Raw genomic sequence first — 19,886 nt, 5'->3', positions numbered from 1 at the left:
ATGAAACGAAGAAAAACAGAGTAAAAGAGAAAAACAACAACAACAAAAAAAGACTATTATTGATTTTGACTAAATAACAAGCACTATCTGAAACTCACTGGAATTCCATTTCAACTGTATTCCTTGCTCTCTGGATTTCTCTCTGGGGTCACAGTTTTCTCGGGGGTCATTTTTGACACAGCCTCTCTGTAATGGCTCTCCTCTCCGCTCACATCAATAACAGATGAGGCCCCTAATCGCGCGACACCAAAATAATTTCACCCCAACCCGCAGCCGCATTTACATAATAGTATTTCCTCTCAGACGCTCTTTCTCTCTTCCATTCCCTCTATCTCCCTTCCTCTATTTTTTCCTCAGCTTGTACATATTGTCTCTGTGAAGAGCCTGTAAACTGCACTATGTGTGTGTGGGACTGAGAAAGAGTGATGGGGGAGGTATTTAGCAGTGCATGCAGTATTAAATGAGCCTGACTGGCAGGGAGGCATTTATTGGTGAGCTCCTGTCGCGGCTCTCAACATGTGTAATGCACACTCACAATTCTAAATGCTTTCTTTGAGACCATGTTGCTTCTGAACTTGTTTTTTTTTTTTTGGGTGAAATCTGATATACGTAGAGGGCATAGTTTCAGACAAGAATTACGATTCTGTCATTACTTACCCTCATTCCAAACCTGTATGACTTCCTTTCTTTTGCAGAACACAAAAGAAGATATTTTGAAGAATGTTTCAGCTGTTTTTGTCCATAAAATGAAAGTTGGTGTCCAAAATAACATTACATTAAATAAAGTAAAACACACACGCACACGTCTTCTTTTATGTTTTGCTGAAGAAAAAGTCATACAGGTAAATGACAGTTTTCATTTTTGGGTGAACTTACCCTTTAAGCAATGCATTGACAGCACTGTTACGAGAAATATATTATACAAGTGTTTGAAAAGTATCATTTTAAGTAACAAATATGATATAAACATGTTTACATTTTTTTAATTACAGTAAAAATAGTACAGGAAATTATAAGGAGAACGGACCAGGACAACAAAAGGGACACATAAGTAAATAACAGAATACATTTTGGCTCAACTGTATGAATGAAATATGTAATGCAAGTTATACAAACTTTAACTACAATTCTCTCTTCTCTCTCTCTCTCTCTCTCTCTCTGTTACAGTAGAAAGAGTATGGGAAATTATATTGGGAGAACAGGACCAGGACAACGCAGGCTGCGACAGCTTGTGCCAGTCTAAACCCTTTTTTGCCTTTAAAAAAAATTATAATATCAGGATTTACTAAAGACGTGCAGTGAAAAATTTGTGAAGAAAATTGTGGATGGTTATTTTGGAGGGCTGACCTTACTGCATATACATTTGTAGGAGTTTCACTTTAAGACGCAACATTTATGGAAGGAGAGTTCTTAAAGTCCCCGTGAAATCAAAATTAAAGGGATAGTTCACCCAAAAATGAAAATTTGATTTCATTTGATTGTTTATCTGCTTACTCCCAGGCCATCCAATATGTAGGTGACTTTGTTTCTTCAGTAGAACACATTTGATGATTTTTAAGTCCAACCGTTGGAGTCTATCAGTCTTATAATGGATGGCAATGGTAACAAAGTCTATGAGTGTAAAAAAAACATGCACACACAAATCCAAATTAAACCCTGCGGCTCGTGACGACACATTGATGTCCTAACACACGAAACGATCGGTTTGTGCGAGAAACCGAACAGTATTTATATAATTTTTTTACCTCTAATTCACCACTATGTCCAACTGCTTTGAGCACGCGCACGGCTTCCGGTGCGTGAGGTGTGTACGCGCTCTGGCGTAGTTTACGAGGTTACGCAAGCGCCGGAAGTGATCTCTCATACGTTACTCATTGTTTACACAGTGCACAGTCATTGTAGGTACGACGGCTAATCAAAATGATACTTACTTGCGCTTATCCGGATTGTTCAAACCGACTTCTGAGCCTGCTCGCCTGAAGTTATGGTTGATTGCTCTTCGGCTGGATATCAACACACTGTGACGAGTCGGCTGCCTCCCCCTAATTATCAGCATCACCCCGTCCCTTAATCGCCGCCCTTCGCCAGGCTCCCGACATGAGTGGGTGCGTGAGAGAGGAGGGGCGCTGAAATAGCCAGGGCTGGCGGCGTGTGATGGGGCACACCTGAACCGAATGGAGCCTCATCACCGCCGCTGTTTAAATGACGAGCGTGCCTCTCCTCGGGAGACCGGTCTCTTCCCCGTGCATGCACGCTGGTGTCCTCATGGGTCCGGGAGGGGTGCATAGAGGGACTCCCGTGCCGCCATAGTGCCGGACCCGCAGTCCGGACGAGAACCGCACCCATTACACGGCCGTCGGGCAAGGATGCTGGGCCGTCTAGTCCCTTCAAGTGCCGTGGGCAGAGAGAAGGATGAAGCCGCTGATAGAAGCCGCCGCCCCTCGCGCCCCGGACCGGAGAGGGGAGCGCGTGAGGCCGCCGGACTCTGCCCCTTACCTGGACCCTTCCTGACCACTGCCCTTCCCTGCACGAACCCCCGCAGCACGACGAGGACACCAGATCCCCTGTTTATTTTGGACACTTGATTCCCTTTTTTCTGGACACTTTGTTTATTTTCTGTTAATAAACGGTGTCTGTTGTTTGCTCCTCCCGCGACAACACAAATTATATAAATACTGTTCAGTTTCTGGCACAAACCGATCGTTTCGTGTGTTAGGAGCCGCAGGGTTTAATTTGGATTTGTCTGTGCATGTTTTTTTTTACACTCATAGACTTTGTTACCATTGCCATCCATTATAAGACTGATGGACTCCAACGGTTGGACTTAAAAATCATAATTTGTGTTCTACTGAAGAAACAAAGTCACCTACATCTTTGATGACCTGGGGGTAAGCAGATAAATATAAATTTTCTTTTTTGGGTGAACTATCCCTTTAAAGTTTTTTGGGTGTTAGTATCAATATGTTAGTCTTAAGGTTATCTATAAGGCAGTGTGCTCCAAAACAGTGACAAAATTCGCATTTAGAAGATATAAGCATTCAAAACTTGCAGTTCGTCACTTCCGCCAAAATGGCTCAACGATTTTTTTGACGTCACATTGTACTTCAGCTTCTCATCAAACTTTCTGTCCAATCAAATGCTCTCTAGAATCCGAAGCGCCCGCCCCCTACACTATAAAATAGACGCTGAAGCCGCGGCTGAAATCGGTCACTTGTCCACAGAATTAGTATTTTCTGTACAGTGAATGGCATGTAGTGCACTATATAGGGGACAGGGAACGATTCAAACAGTGTAAATATGCTTTCCATTGAGGAAAAAAAGAAGTCTGGTTTCGCGCTGTGTCACGCTAACCACCGCACCGCACCGCACAGCACCGCACAGCACCGCACACACACTCTGCTCCCATCCAGAGACACAATAGCACGGAGGGGATCACACGCGCGAGTCGGAGCAGACCACAAAATGTATCGGAGCTATTTGAATTCTACACAGAATGCTATATTTTATAGCAATATGGATGAGATTGTGGTTGGCATACCCTGTCAAATGTGGCTTTATGGAGCTCAACGGCTCTGAATGGCTCTAGCCCAAGCTGTGATATAAACGAACGCTATTGGCTATTTTAAAAAGGGGCGGGGCTGCTTGATATGTCCCGCCCTGTCTTCCTGTTTCAGTTAAAATGACGTCAACACATAGAGTAACGCTGCGTGTTTCTAAGCATTTCAGGGGACCTTTAAATAAATCAGTACATTTTCTGGTGTTTATTGCAGTCTCAGGCTAATTTGCCCTGTCTAGTAAATCTGGCTCAAAGTGTCAAATTATATCACATTGCTTCTAGAATGTTTTGCGACACTCCAGTAAGTGGCACTAAAAACTTCAGTTTGTTCAGTTTTATCCAAAACAGTATCTAGCAACATTTTATTTGCATTGGTTTTTGAATGTATTGTGACATTTCGGAAATGAAATGTCCAGTGAGTGGCATTAAAAGGTTAATGTTCTGTTACACTAATAATGTACCACCTGCACTAAATCCAACCCGATCTCATGAAAGTGCGTATCAATAGCATGAGTTTATGTTTCGATTTGGTGTACTGTTTATACGCAAAAATTTACTTTGGCGTGCATATGATGCAATGGGTAGGATTAGGGTTGTGGGGTAGATGTGTATCATATGTATGCGAGAACTGCGTATCATATGCATGCCAACAAATTTCGTATCATATTCAGGCGAAAACTGCGTATTATATGCACGCCAAAATCAATTTTTGCGTATCAATACCACGATTTTCTGTTTCACGAGACTGGGCTCACTAAATCATACCCTAAACCTTACCAATAATGTAAACAAAAACAAATGTTAGATAAAACAAATGCATTTGCTGAAGCAACGATGCAATTTAGCTTGCTTCTACAAGTCTTTGAGCTCTTTTATCGTAACTTGTGTTTCACAGGACTCGTACCCAAGTGTTATGAATCTCAAGCAATGCTGTACCAGGTGAGCTACTGAGCAAGTTTACTATGTCAGAAAAGCCAGACTATGGAGCTGGCTATATGATGCAAACATCACACTGTATTAGTTTACATATCTTGCACTATGGTAAAAGTGTTTTGAGGTCATAACATAGTATTGTTCAAGCAACCACACGAAAATAAGTCTTTATTAATTGATAATCTGCCCCGAAATCATAATTTTTGTGACTTACTGCCTTAAAGGGGTCATATGATGCTGCTAAAAATAACATTATTTTGTGCAGTTTCGCTTTCACAACAAAACACACAGCGTCACACATGGCAGGCTAGAGTGAGCGGAGGCGGGCTTGAGAACGGCGCAGCCGGCGGGCTTGCGGCAACCACATGTGACGACCCCGGGCTGGACTCCGCTTCGTCCACGGTGAAAGCCGATCCGGCGATCCACAGCGCGAAGTCGATGTATTTCCTCAGCGACCAGCACGGATCAGCTCTAGTCATGATGAAGCGGATATCGTCCTCTTTTGGAAGGCCAAACAAAGTAGTTTCGCTTTCACAACGAAACACACAGCGCCTTCACAACATGGCAGCGGCAGCAACAACATACTACAGCGAGAATAAAAGTTACGCCTTCTTTCTTTGCGTGAACATTTGGGCGGCGTTATGCAAATTTTCCCACATCGTGACGTAGACATGTGGGGGCGTGTTAGAACGAGCCGTTTTAGGTAGGCATGGTTGACTCTTAACTTTTATAAAGAATATCTCTTTGGATTTGAGACTTTAGTCTTTGCAAATTTACAGATCTTCTTTATGCACCAAGAGCTTGTAACACACGAAAGAGAAAGGAAAAATTGAAATCGCATCATATGACCCCTTTAATGTCTTACTTACTTTAATGTCTTAGTGTTCTTTTCAGCTGGTAACACCAGTGGATTGTATTTATATGTACGTAATTGTTCTAAATTATTGAATCAAACTACTGCATGCATTTTTGCTCTGAACTCTATATTAATATTTACCTCTGAAATTCATATTTAAAAAAAAAACATTCACTTTATGAATGACTGGAAATTTCCCTGGAAAGTGCCTTTATCACTCTCTCTCTCTGTCTCTTGGTCTGGTTGAGTAATTAGTTCAGTGTAAGGGTTGTTGGGCTGTTGATGTATCTCTGGCATAATGTAAGGAGATGGAAAGAGGAAAATTCAAATGAAATGACTCTCACGAGCGTGCACTGTTTTATATGCTCCCCCTTGAAATGCAGGACACTAATTAATAGATCTGCCAGTGCTTAATGGTCCTTCCAGCACCACAAACTGAGAGATGGAAAGAGCAAATGAGAGGAGAAGTGGAAAGAAATGTAAAAGAGGTGGAGAAAGGACGCAGGAGGGGAGGATGAAAGATGAAAAAATAAATGTCATCACTATATAATAGATATAGCTTGACGGTAAATTTATGGGTGGAGAGAAAAGAGATATATTTACATTTTATGTTTACCATCAAGGCAGATGCTTTTTTACCACAGTGACTTTGCACAGTTTCAGTGCAGGTAAGGTATTACTGTAAAAACAAAATGTATACTTATAATTAATAACAGTTAATAAGGTTTTTACTTTAAACATTTTGTTATATGTTTCATTTTAATTTAAAAAGGCATTTATTTATTTTCTTGCTTTGTATGTAAGACTTCTATACATAAAGATTTCTGATCTTGATGGCACTTGATCAGCCATCATATAATCCTCACCTCTCCCCACCACAGAGTCAAATGGGCACTCATATCAGGATATAGGTATTTGAGCCAATCACCTGAGCCGTAAATATCATGTGACATGCTATTGGCTCTATTGTAAATACAAGTTTCCTAGTCGAAAAAGGGACATGAACGTCCTCTCAAATCATATTTGCAACATCACACCAAACAGGAATACTCATTCCATTCACTATTTTTAGTTTACATTTACAGCCATATTGTGTTTATTATTGTGCCATTTAACTATTCTAACTTAAACTTTCCAACTTGTAGATTTGAAATAAAGATTTTATTTAAGCTTAGTGGTGGTGACAGAAGTCATGCAATGATTTGTAGTTAATTTATAGCCTAACTTAACTTTTTAGTTCTGTCGACTGTATTTGAGATTCAGAATTCATAAAAGTTGTGTTCATTTGTCAAGATTAACTTGATGAACAAAACCATGTAAAATTTAATTTTGTTGGTCACAGAGTTTATTTTCTGCAATAATCCAAAGGCCAATGGGACAATCCTGCTTTTGTCGAGGGAACCAGAGCTATGCTAACAGGTTGGCCTACAAGAATATGTCATCCCTGCCGATTGTATCTTTTCAAATTATATGGCTACTTCTAAATAGCCTAAAGATGCAGAGAAGTTAGAAAGTTACAGAAGTTCAGAATGAGACATGTTTTGAGTTTGAATGTTACAGTGCATTTTCATAATACAAACTCTTTTATTTTAAAGAGCAGGGAAATGTCAAATTTCATGATATAACATTTTAAAATGAGAGGTGCTGAATGAAGAGATTAATGGAGAATAAAAAGCATTGATTGTACACGTGACCCTTTAAAGGGTTAGTTCACCCAAAAATGAAAATTCTGTCATTAATTACTCACCCTCGTGTCGTTCCACACCCCTAAGACCTTCGTTCGTCTTCAGAACACAGATTAAGATATTTTTGACCAAATCCGATGGCTCAGAGAGACCTCCATTGACAGCAACGCCACCCAAACTCTCAAGATCCATAAAGGTACTAAAGACGTCGTTAAAACAGTCGATGTGACTACTGTTGTTCTACAATAATTTTATGAAGCGACGAGAATACTTTTTGTGCGCAAAAACAAAACAAAAATAACAACTTTATTCAACAACCTCTTCTCTTCTGTGTCATTCTCATACGTTGGTTACGTCCAGCGCTTCCAGGTTCTACGTCAGAACGCCGGCTCATTATTGGACGGCTCCTGCATCAGCATCACACGCATGCGTCGTGCTGATCACATGTACAGCTTTGGCCAATAATGAGCCGCGTTCGGACGTAGAACACAGAAGCCTTCACTGTGCTTACTGCGTTAACCGTGTAAGGATAATAACAGGGAAGAGAAGAGATTGCTGAATAAAGTTATTATTTTTGTTTTGTTTTTTCACACAGAAAGTATTCTCGTCGCTTCATAAAATTATTGTAGAACCACTGTAGTCATGTCGACTGTTTTAACGACGTCTTTAGTACCTTTATGGATCTTGAAAGTTTGGGTGGTCAATGGATTGCTGGTGGATCAATTGGGTTGCTGTCAATGGAGGCCTCTCTGAGCCATCGGATTTGATCAAAAATATCTTAATTTGTGTTCTGAAGATGAACAAAGGTCTTAGGGGTGTGGAACGACATGAGGGTGAGTAATTAATGACAGAATTTTCATTTTTGTGTGAACTAACCCTTTAAAGTGACTTTCACTGGTGTAATTTAACAAACAGTTTGACTGGATATTAAATAGTTGTCATTTATTTTGATGTTACTACATAAAGCACACTTTTAGGTTATCTGAAAGAATGAATTATATAATCACACCATAGTTTTTATATATAATTGAGCCCTTATGTACCCTAATCTAATCAGCAACTATAGAGGAAAGAACAAAATCAAGTCAAATGTAAAAGAGGTGGAGAAAGGACGCAGGAGGGGAGGATGAAAGATGAAAAAATAAATGTCATCACTATATAATAGATATAGCTTGACGGTAAATTTATGGGTGGAGAGACAAGAGATATATTTACATTTTATGTTTACCATCAAGGCAGATGCTTTTTTACCACAGTGGCTTTGCACAGTTTCAGTGCAGGTAAGGTATTATTGTAAAAACAAAATGTATACTTATAATTAATAACAGTTAATAAGGTTTTTACTTTAAACATTTTGTTATATGTTTCATTTTAATTTAAAAAGGCATTTATTTATTTTCTTGCTTTGTATGTAAGACTTCTATACATAAAGATTTCTGATCTTGATGGCACTTGATCAGCCATCATATAATCCTCACCTCTCCCCACCACAGAGTCAAATGAGCACTCATATCAGGATATAGGTATTTGAGCCAATCACCTGAGCCGTAAATATCATGTGACATGCTATTGGCTCTATTGTAAATACAAGTTTCCTAGTCGAAAAAGGGACATGAACGTCCTCTCAAATCATATTTGCAACATCACACCAAACAGGAATACTCATTCCATTCATTTAGTTTACATTTACAGCCATATTGTGTTTATTATTGTGCCATTTAACTATTCTAACTTAAACTTTCCAACTTGTAGATTTGAAATAAAGATTTTATTCATCCCAAGTTCATTTCATGCCCCTAGGAGACACAAACACACTCAAACAGAGTCAAGCCCTCCATCATTTCTCTTTCCTTCAGCAGCATTCACTCTGTCAGTGGGAGGAAAACAACCCGTCAGTCAATCACACAAGACCACTTAGCATGTACCTCTCTCGCACACTCTCGTTTCTGAAAAAGAGACAGCTCAAAATTCCCGGTTCTCAATTTGTCTGATCATTTGTGCCACAACAAACCTGACTCACACACACCCAAGGGATGTGGATTGACCCTAAGGTTAATGCCCTGCTCAGTAGCCTTTGACCTTGCCAGCCTCAGCGCTCAGTGGTGAAATGGACAGAGGAATTATGGGGTCTTTCAGACAAGTCTATAGAACTCTGACACTGGCCTTGTATGTGTGCCTGAATGAATGTGGGGGTGATAGCATTTGACTTTTGAGTGACATCTTTGACTGCCTGTTCTTGTGATCAATTTTTATGCATCAATTGATTGTCTGTATGTGCATACATCTGTACTTTTGCATCCTATCTGGTATGTTTCAGCATGTCTAACCATACTGCAATCATTTACAAGTACTGCAAACACAAACATCGCTTTGACCAGAATGGAGGCAAAGACTAGAATGAGGCAAAGACATTCTTTCACCAGAATAAAGGCCTATTTTTAGGGATTTTCCCCCCAAAAATGGTAAAAAGTGTTAGTCTAAAAAGCTGTGACAGAAATAATCTATTCACAATTTAGCCAATACAGTCAAGACACATCTTTCACAGATAATTAGCTTTAAACTCAAAATGTTGACATTATGTACCCTCCCTTACATCACTCTAAACTAAACGTACTTTTTCACTAAGCGTCCCGGGACTGGGACTGCCACTGGCGGCATCATCATGTATTAATAATAATTTCTGATATGGTCACTTGGACATACAAACATTATGCCATGTGGGTAACTTTTGCAAACTAACGAACAAGTGTTTGCTACTTAACCCTAAACCTCTATGCAGTGCTGAGACTTAACCTCAGCCAAAAACTCTACATCAGGGGGACGTCAGCACCAGCAGGGTCAAAGCCCCAGCATAAGCTCAGAGAGGTGAAAGGTCAGCGTTAGCTTCAGTGTGGGGGCGCATAGGTCAACAGCAGGGTTGGGACAGGGTCCTGTTCTTGTGATCAATTTTTATGCATCAAATGCACATCTGTATGTGCATACATCTGTACTTTTGCATCCTATCTGGTATGTTTCAGCATGTCTAACCATACTGCAATCATTTACAAGTACTGCAAACACAAACATCGCTTTGACCAGAATGGAGGCAAAGACTAGAATGAGGCAAAGACATTCTTTCACCAGAATAAAGGCCTATTTTTAGGGATTTTCCCCCCAAAAATGGTAAAAAGTGTTAGTCTAAAAAGCTGTGACAGAAATAATCTATTCACAATTTAGCCAATACAGTCAAGACACATCTTTCACAGATAATTAGCTTTAAACTCAAAATGTTGACATTATGTACCCTCCCTTACATCACTCTAAACTAAACGTACTTTTTCACTAAGCGTCCCGGGACTGGGACTGCCACTGGCGGCATCATCATGTATTAATAATAATTTCTGATATGGTCACTTGGACATACAAACATTATGCCATGTGGGTAACTTTTGCAAACTAACGAACAAGTGTTTGCTACTTAACCCTAAACCTCTATGCAGTGCTGAGACTTAACCTCAGCCAAAAACTCTACATCAGGGGGACGTCAGCACCAGCAGGGTCAAAGCCCCAGCATTAGCTCAAAGAGGTGAAAGTTCAGCATTAGCTTCAGTGTGGGGGTGCATAGGTCAACAGCAGGGTTGGGACAGGGTCAAGCAATACTGGCAGCCAGGCAAGGGCAAGCGTGAGCTTTAAGAGGAGGTGCACACAACCACCGTGGCAGGATACACACCCCTACCCCCCAGCCCTTACCTGGACGAGCTTGTAGCTGCTGCTGTCAGGGACGGGGTAAATGTCGGGATATGGCTGTCGATCAAAGACATGGTCCAATACCTCGAGCTGCTGCGGTGTAAAGAGCTCTCCTCGCATCTGCTTCCGCAGGAAGTCCCGCCCTGAGTGGGCGTGGCCATTCACCAAAGGAGAATCCTGTAGAACTGGAGAGAGAGTCAAACAGATTTCATGAAAAAGCAGTTAAGTACAATGTAGCATTTACAAAAGTGGGGCATTTAAGAATAAGACACACAAGCTTGAGTTTTAGATGTAGTGAAAATGAACTGTAAACAAACTTTACTGTTACAGAAATGTAGCGAATCAGCTCATGGGGAAATATGAATAATTAAGCATAACTAGTTATAATTAACTATTCATATTTTAGATCCGCTGTAGATATTTAGCTGACCTCTCAGGGTCAACTGTCTTGTCAATTCCAAGAACGTTAATTTCCTGGTTAAGGGAAATAACTTTCTTACTGTACAATTCTACAAGCTTGTAACGTAAATCTGCATGATTAGTGACTCCGGTTATGAGCAAACAATGAACACGTCAAGTGTGATACAAGTAAGGTTTTATTAACTACATAAACACTTAAACTAGTCTAACATACTACATAAACACATTAAGCTGGTCTAACATACACATACACACACACACACACACACATACAGTTGGTATAGGAAAGGGTTAAAGTTTAACTCAGCATAGAAAGAGGCATAAAGAATGAATTTTATGGAAACTTTGCATATTCAGCAGATCTAAAACCTGAGGGAAAACGTCAGATTCTTAGTTCAAACAAACCTTGTAAAAAGGTGTAACTGATACTTAATGTATCAAATTAATAAGACTAAGTTTGATACTTAGCAAGTCTCGGCGGTCTGAAAGAGATTCCTAATGCAAATCTTAAAGCTTCCCGTTGATCTTTGCTGAATTCGGGTCGATGAAAAGAACCAGTTTGAGTCAGAGTCACTTGATGAATGAAAAGGACTAGGCCGGAGCCTGGCACGAGCTTTGGTATCCTGGAGCGTTTCTCACATCTTCATCTTAGCATCTCACTGAACCACCGAACAGGGCGGGTCACATGGAGTGTGGCCTTTTAAAGCCTGCAGAGATTCACGCCTCTCAAGATGGGCTTGCCCAATGGGGAAGTCCGGAATCTCAAGTGGGAGTTCTGCGTTTTTATGGCCCTTTGTCTCTAAGCATGGTATTTTGCATATGGTTGCCATGGAACCGGGGGCCTGTTCTGCTTCCTGGGGTGTTACAGAGTATTTGTTAAATCTAGCTAACAAAATATATGTTGTGTGTTTGAGTGGTCCAGACGCTACAAGGTCTTAAAAAGGTCTAAAAAAAAGTCTTAAATTTGATTTTAAAAATCCTGCAGTAAACGATCCAAACTCAACTTGGATAAGCGCAGAAGCCATAACTCTCGGGCCAATTCCTTTACGCAACTTACTTTATCTTTCACCCAAAAAACAGCGAATTCTAACTAAAGATAATTTTATTCTTAAGAATATGATTAAAATATGGAGATTAGTCTGCAGAACAGAAGGGCTCGACTCCCACCTTTCACTTCTCACACCCTTACATAACAACCCAGATTTCCCCCCGGGGATGAATGACGGCCTAATACATTTGAGAGACAAAGGAATACTTGTCATAGGAGACCTGATGGAGAATAAACAGCTAATGACCTTTGAACAATTCACTGCAAAATATGATCTCAATAAGAAGTTCTTCTTGATATACCATCAGATACGTAGCTTCATAACAAAAAATCTCAGAGTCTATTCAAGGGGCCTCTGCGTATCCCCAATGGAGGAACAATTAATTAAACTTACTTCATCTCGATCTGCATCCAAAATCTTCTATAGTATTTTGATAAGAGCAAATACAGATAGCTCAGATAAAACTAGAGTGTTATGGGAAAAGGACTTTGGGGAAGAAATTCAGTTAACTGATTGGGAAGCCATATGTGAGATGCCTTCCTATCTTGCCAATAACTCTGCCTCGGAAATGCAGTTTAAAATTGTTAATCATCTGCATGTGACTCCTGCTCAAAGACATAAAGTAAACCCAAAACTCTCCAACCTCTGCAATAAATGTAAAAGTCTAGAAGGAACCCTCATCCATTGTTTCTGGAGCTGCTCGAAAATACAACAATTCTGGACGGGCGTCCTAAAGGAACTTGAGAAAAAATTTTGCTGCTCATTACAAATAGACCAATGACTTGTTTGCTTGGCATGAGCCAGGAACTCCCGTCCAGATTCCAAGGGACCCACCTTCTTCAAATCTTACTCCACTGTGCCCGCAAGTACATACTTGTATGCTGGATAGCAGACCAAGTTCCATCAATAGCACAGTAGATTAACACAATCAAAGGTCTTATTCAATATGAAGCTTTTTCAACAGCATTAAAAGACAAACCTTTTAAATTCTATAAAGTATGGGACCCTTCTTTACCTATCTTGCGGGAGAAGAGAGACATTTACTAGCACTGGGAATACGGAACCTGGAGTGGAAGGATTGAATAACAACCCAATGGTGATGTAATTTTTCTTTCTTTTTTTCTTTTTCTTTCTTCTTATAATAAGGTATTTGGCAATCATGTATTTTAATGTGTATTTTGTAGAGAATTCAAATGAATGGCCACCTGGGCAATTTATATTAGCTCAGATGTGTCAACTATGTTTAAACCCTGTAAATGTCAAAAAACTTCAATAAAAAAAAAAATTCCTGCAGAGAGATACCCTGGCTACATCCAAAATCTCCAATACTCTGAATGTACACCTCAGAATCTCGTCAGAATTAGTAAGTCATTCGGGTACCTACTGTTTTATGAATTCTACCTCAAATTTGGAAATGCTACTCTTGCGGGGCCTGACTAGTAGAGGTTCTAATGGTTCTAATTACATGCTGTAAAAACATAAATAACAATAGTGAATTATTTCTCTTTGTCATTATGATCATAAGGGTAAGTACTTGAACTTTTCTGGAAACTATCATACAGGGACTCAAGCACACATACAGGCACACAAACATAGATTCTTGGACTTGCGTCCTCCTCTCTGAGTGAGTGTTAAGGCAGCGCGTGAGTCAGTTATTACTGGGCTGTTGAGTTTCTGAAGAGACAATTATAAGAGCTGAGAAAGCTACAGCCCTCAAATGATTACAGGGAGAGAGAGAGAGAGAGAGAAAGAGAGGGATGAAAAAAGAAGAATAGAAACGAAAATCCCTGATATAGAGCCAATTCATTTCTTCAAAATGCCTCTGAGAGGTTATTCTAGGGAGTTAGAGTCAGAGGCCAGAGCAATCCCCACAAGACGAGAGAGAGAGAGAAAGAGAGATATGGAGGGATAGAGGGATAGAGGGATAAAATGACTGGCAGACAAAGCAACTATCCAAACATTCCCTTTTCCTCCTTCATTTGAACACAGAAATCGATCCATTTGAATGTGAATTCAGATCCAGTTTACTGCCATCTGTGGTTATTTAAAAGAAAGATCTTCTTGTCTCCGACTCCTTGATGCCGTGCAAGTCCCATGTGTCTCTAATACACCTCAATGCAAGGACTTACCTCAACAAAGCTTAAATGCTCTCTCTCGCTCTGTCTCTTTCTCTCACACACACACACAGAGAGTGTATGATCTCCAGTGTTTTGACCCTCTTAATCCCAGCGGTCAGTGTGTCTGATAGAATTCAATTGATCAATGATGTCTGTGAGATGGCACCATTTCAGCAAGTTTATTGCTTTCCACTCTTCTCAAAGACTGTCCACCGACAGCACACACACACACACAAAAGATGTCTGAAACTGTGCATCAGTACACATATCTTGGTTTTAAAAAAGGCAGTTTGTAAACTGCCACAATCTGGAGTGTTTGTGTGCATGGTTGTTTATGCATCAGTAGGGGACCGCTATCTGAGACCGCTAGTGAAAATGCATTCATTTTGCATTTTTCAAATTTAATACAACACTTGTTTTATGACAAATTATATTATTAGCTCAAAAATTTAATTCACATGAAATTCTGAATGACTTTATAATTGGTTTGTCCCCCTTTTCTTTCAAAGACAGCAACATGAATCACACAAGTGTGATCATGTTGATGTTATTATGTTATCCAACATGATTTGAAAATGATCCTAAGAGCATCTTGTGCTCAGCAGAAGAAATATTTTTATTTAGAATTATATTATATTATATTATAATATATATTTCAAAATCCTAACAAAATTCTAACATTTCCTTCCAGGTTTCAGTTAACCAGTTTCACAATATTTTGCAAGCAAAAAAGTCTATAGGGTTGCCATATATGAAGCACAGCTTACACAGAAGCCACTTTCTAACCAACTGGAAAATCAGAGAGACCAGCTTGAACCCACTGCGAAATCTGCATTGAGAAATCTTTCACCCTCAAACTAAACTCATATTTGATGGATTCCTATTGAAATGACTAACAGTAAATGCGACCATATACCTTAAGAACGAACATTCCCCAAATTCCTAATGTTTCCACTTAAACTACTGCTTCATATGTCCTCAAACATCTATATCCTTGTTTCACAGTGTCAGCCACCATGTGTGAAATGCAATTTCAGACAGATCTGGAAGCCCACTCAGCCATATCAGAGCAAAAGAGAGACAGAAAGCAGAGAGGTCACCAAATTTAAACAAACACACCATACCAGCATCACGTTTAACCAACCTTCCTCAAGTTTCCAACCCCCTAAAAAAAACCACACGCACACAAACAGACTCATTGGTCTTAGGTATTCAGTTGGCCAGTGTTTCTCTGGCCTTTTGTCTTTCAGCCTCTGAACCTGCTATAGGGAACCACTCTCTGTAACCAGACTCAATACAGCCCAGCTGCATTCAGGGTTAACCCCACTATTCACACACACACACACACACACACACAGAAGGAGAACGGAGGAGAGGCATCTTCCTTGGTTCAAAAGCAGAGACAATAGCAACAATGAGATCACCGTTGTGCCCCCTCTGTCTCTTTCCGTATTCCTCTCTCTTTCTCTCAGGGATGAGGTTGAAGGTTTTTTGGGGGCAGAGAAAACTGCTCGGTGGATTCCTTGTGCACTTGATACACAGAGAGAGAGAGAGTGTGTGTGTGTGTGTGTGTGTGTGTGTGTGAGAGAGAGAGAGAGAGTGTGTGTGTCAACCTTGACAGATCAAAGTATGAGCCTCTGAAAGGGGGAAACCAACCTTTAACAAATCCCACTGTTATCATCTATCCCCTATCCTCCCTCTCTCTCTCGCTCCCCCTCTCTTTCACAATCCCCCCACCTTATTAAAAATTTCCTCTATCTTCCATTCAGAATATTCCACAGAATGAACGAGATAAAAATGACTGAAATGAAACTGGACAAGAAGTGAACATATTAAACAGCAGAGAAAACCACGTCTGTCCTGATGATGTCCACTGTGTGGTTTGTTAAATTTAACAGATTAACTACAAATGTGTATATTTTTTCAATATTTTTCAGTTTTTCATGTTTTGAAGCTGTTACCTTAAAGAAAGGTTTCTTTATTGTTTCAGGGGGCAAAGAGAACATTGTCCGACCCCTCTGCCCTGTACCACAGGCCTCCTGTCTTTCTTTATTCTATTTCTCCTTTCCTCCACTCCTCCCCTCGTCCATTCCTCCTCCATTCAGAGAGAATGGGCAGACACAATGCTTCTGTTCTAGAGGCCCCACAAGTCAAGTTCTCTCTTTCAGATCACTTCCCCTGGGTCAAAGGGCATCAGTGGGCTTTCCCAAACACATATACACAACACACACACACACCAAGTCGTCCAAACCCTCTGTTACTTCCTTTCCTGCTTGTGAGCAGCTGGAAATCATAGTGTCTTGCTTCACTAAACATGCTTTTTGCCTCCCTCTCTTTTTTGAAAGCATTACCATTAAGCATAGAAATGCCTAGTATTACATAGATGCAATTTATTGAAGTATATGGAAAATGTCTTGATTTAATTTCTCACTTTCTTAGGATTGGGTTTCGATACAAAATTTTCAAAGTTACAGTTTGATTGAAATTAATTTGGGTATATTTCAATTGTATTTAAATACACATGAAAGAAATTCTCCCTTTGCTAATGATGGTAATGAGTAACTGGCTAACAAGAGTCATTCATTTTTCGGATTTGAGCTACACTGGTTGTGCTGTATGTTTTTGATTCACTAAAAAGGACCAGCTCCTAAGACTTATTCATTGTAGGAATCAGTAGGTTGCACTGTATGTTTTTGATTCACTTAAAAACAGCTCATAAAAGTAATTTGTTGCATGAACTGGTCTACCCTGGCTGCCCTGCATGTTTTTGATTCACTAAAGAACCGACCAAGACTAATTTGATTTAAATCAGTGTACACTGGTTGCACTGTATGTTTTGAATTTTGTGAAAAGAACCATTTCATAAGGAAGTGGTCTATACTGGTCATGCTGTATATTTTTAATTCACAAAAAAAAAAGTCATAAGACTCATTCTTTGCAGGAATCTGTCTACACTGGTCCCGCTGTATGTTTTTGATTCACTAAGAAGAACCGGCTCATAAGCATCATTTGTTTCCAGAATTGGTCAATATTGGATGTGCTGTATGTTTTCACTACAAAGAATGGGCTCATAAGCATCACTCATTGCAGGAATCAGTCTGATCCCATAGTTTTGTTCCCAGTGTATGTTTCAGGAATCACTTACACTGATCGCACTGTATGTTTTTGATTCACTGGTGCACTAGTTGCGTTATATGCATATTTTGTATGCAGGTCGCATCTCAATCAAGACTTCTTGTCTTATTCAGGGTACATGTCTTGTAATTGTTTAACATGTGATACAAATGGAAAACTCAGAATGACTCAGATGAAAGATGATTTCTTTTGCTGTAATTCTGCTGAAGCGGTGCAGAAAACATCCCTTTTTTTCCTTTCTCATGCTCACGAAAGCGTGCACAGTCTGCACACTCCTTATTGTGCCTTATGCTTTTAAAATTTGCAAGCAGTATAGGCTACTAGCTGCCAAAACTATCGCTCATGTTACTTTATGCCTTCAGCAAACCCATGAGAACGTCCCTCGCTGCGAGCGCACTGACACACTCACATACTGCAAAACATCACAGCACTGACCACCCGCAGTTTCACCATGTCAATTAAACACACAAATTCATTTAGTCGCCCCTCCCTCCCTGCTGGATGTGATGTGTTGCATTAATTAAAGTGGCAGACGTCTGCCTAATTGGAGCTTGGATGAACGTTGATGTGTGTGTGTGTGTGTGTGTGTGTGTGTGTGTGTGTTCAGCTAAGCCAGTAGTTAGCATATACACTTATGTTTTATTGCATCTATAGTTTATGCATGTTGTTAATTTTACCTGGAGTATTATTGTATTATATTAAATACAATATACACTGTAAAAACTATAAAAGACTCTAAAAATGCTATCCTGCCAACCTTTCAACAGCAAGTTCCCTTACTATATACTGTAATTTTAACAGGACATTTTAAGTAATTTTACAGTAAAATACTGTTCAACGTACAGACTTTGGAAATGTTTTTTGTAAAATTAAGTAATTATAATTTACAGTAAAAAAAGATTAACTGATATTCTATTCAAGAGAATTTACATTTGATGGTATTTTGTTTAAACATTTATGTTTCTTGTTAATTTCGGATAACAATTATGTGCATTTGAGTTTTGAGTTACATTTTATGTTGCTTATTAATGTTTATTACATTGTTTTAGTGTAGTGTGTTATCATGATGGCTTTTTCTATTTCATGCATAACACTCATGCAACTGCACATTCTGTTTATTACTGTATAACTCAGCTTGTGGAAGGGCTATCTAATTCAACATCTGTCTCTTTTACCGCTTATATTATTATAGTTGCTATCAGTATATTTTACAGATACAAAACAGAGTAGCAAGATCTCATATTAACATTATATTAGTTAATAAAATTTTTACAGTTTTGTCTTTACTGTAAATTTAAATTCAATCCCTTTAAGCCTAAAATGTTGCTACCATAATTTTTACAGTAGGGTTCTAGCAACCACAGCTAATACCGTAAATGTTCAGTATATAAATATTAATTTAGTTAAAGTTTTAGTAGTTTTGTTGTGTGTTTTTGTCATTATTAGTTTCGTTTATATTTTGTTTTTTGTTTTTTTTGGGGGGGGGTAATATATGTAAATTTTGTCTTTCCGTTTTAGTTATATTAGAACATCAAATTAAACTTTAGTGCATCAAATTAAATGAGACCTGTTGGCAACTAGCTGAAAATTTCTGAAAAAGTGTATTTTATTGTTTTTTATTTTATTTATTGCTAATGTTTTTTTTATGGTTTTAATTTTAGTTTCAGTTTTAGATTCATCTGAAATAACCCTGGGCAGCAAATAGAAAGGAGCCTTCTATTGTTGATGTCTGGTATAAGTTAAGCTGTGTGTGTGAGTGTATGTGGGTGACATCTGGAGTTCCCTCATGTACTGCAGGGGTCTGCCAAGCAATGGCTTTTTAATAGACACATGTGTGCAAACACACATGCGTGCGCGTCCACATGCACATGCTGTGCCTCCCCTGGATAGAGATGTTCATCTAAGACGTACCAGCGGTGAACAATCCCCCTCCTACTCTGATGCATCTGTCAATGTTCAGCAACTTCCATCTGTGCTCTCTGTGCTTGTGTGCATGTGTGTGAGTGCATTAAAATGATGTTGTGCATAGGAATGAAATAAAGAACGAAAGAAAGAAGGTTTAATTCAGGATGTAATTGAATGTTTGTTCTGTAATTGCTGGTAGTTACAACATCTAAAATCTCAGTTCCCCTCACTGTATAAGAGAGACACAGCCCTGCCTGCGTAAGTGTTATAAGGTAACTGGTATGTTGAAACCTTCAGCAAATAAATTAAATAGAGAGCAAATGAGTACTTCTTTAACTTTTTTACTTTTTACTTTCTCCTGGGATCTCAAATGAGCTCATATATGCTTCAACAATGTCTCAAACTGCTTAGATTTGATCATTTATTTGATCAGAAATACAAAAAAAGTTTAAAATATTTTTTTGTATTTTAATATATTATTTGATATATTTTAATATATTTATC

The 19,886-nt window shown here is 39.2% G+C and overlaps 1 protein-coding gene across 1 annotated transcript in view; it reads right to left on the bottom strand.

Annotated features, from left to right (window-relative positions):
• The window catches only part of LOC107548299 (paired box protein Pax-5), a 53,099-nt gene that overhangs the window by 16,987 nt on the left and 16,226 nt on the right, over nucleotides 1-19,886 (bottom strand). The window contains exon 6 of the mRNA XM_016228932.1: nucleotides 10,760-10,941. Within this exon, the coding sequence (XP_016084418.1) occupies nucleotides 10,760-10,941 (182 nt within the window). The remainder of the gene's footprint in view (nucleotides 1-10,759; nucleotides 10,942-19,886) is intronic.

This window comes from Sinocyclocheilus grahami, unplaced genomic scaffold (genome assembly GCF_001515645.1).
Source record: "Sinocyclocheilus grahami isolate Dianchi unplaced genomic scaffold, SAMN03320097.WGS_v1.1 scaffold346.1, whole genome shotgun sequence".
NCBI classification, from domain to species: Eukaryota; Metazoa; Chordata; class Actinopteri; order Cypriniformes; family Cyprinidae; genus Sinocyclocheilus; species Sinocyclocheilus grahami.
This window is presented reverse-complemented; position numbering and strand designations above follow the sequence as displayed.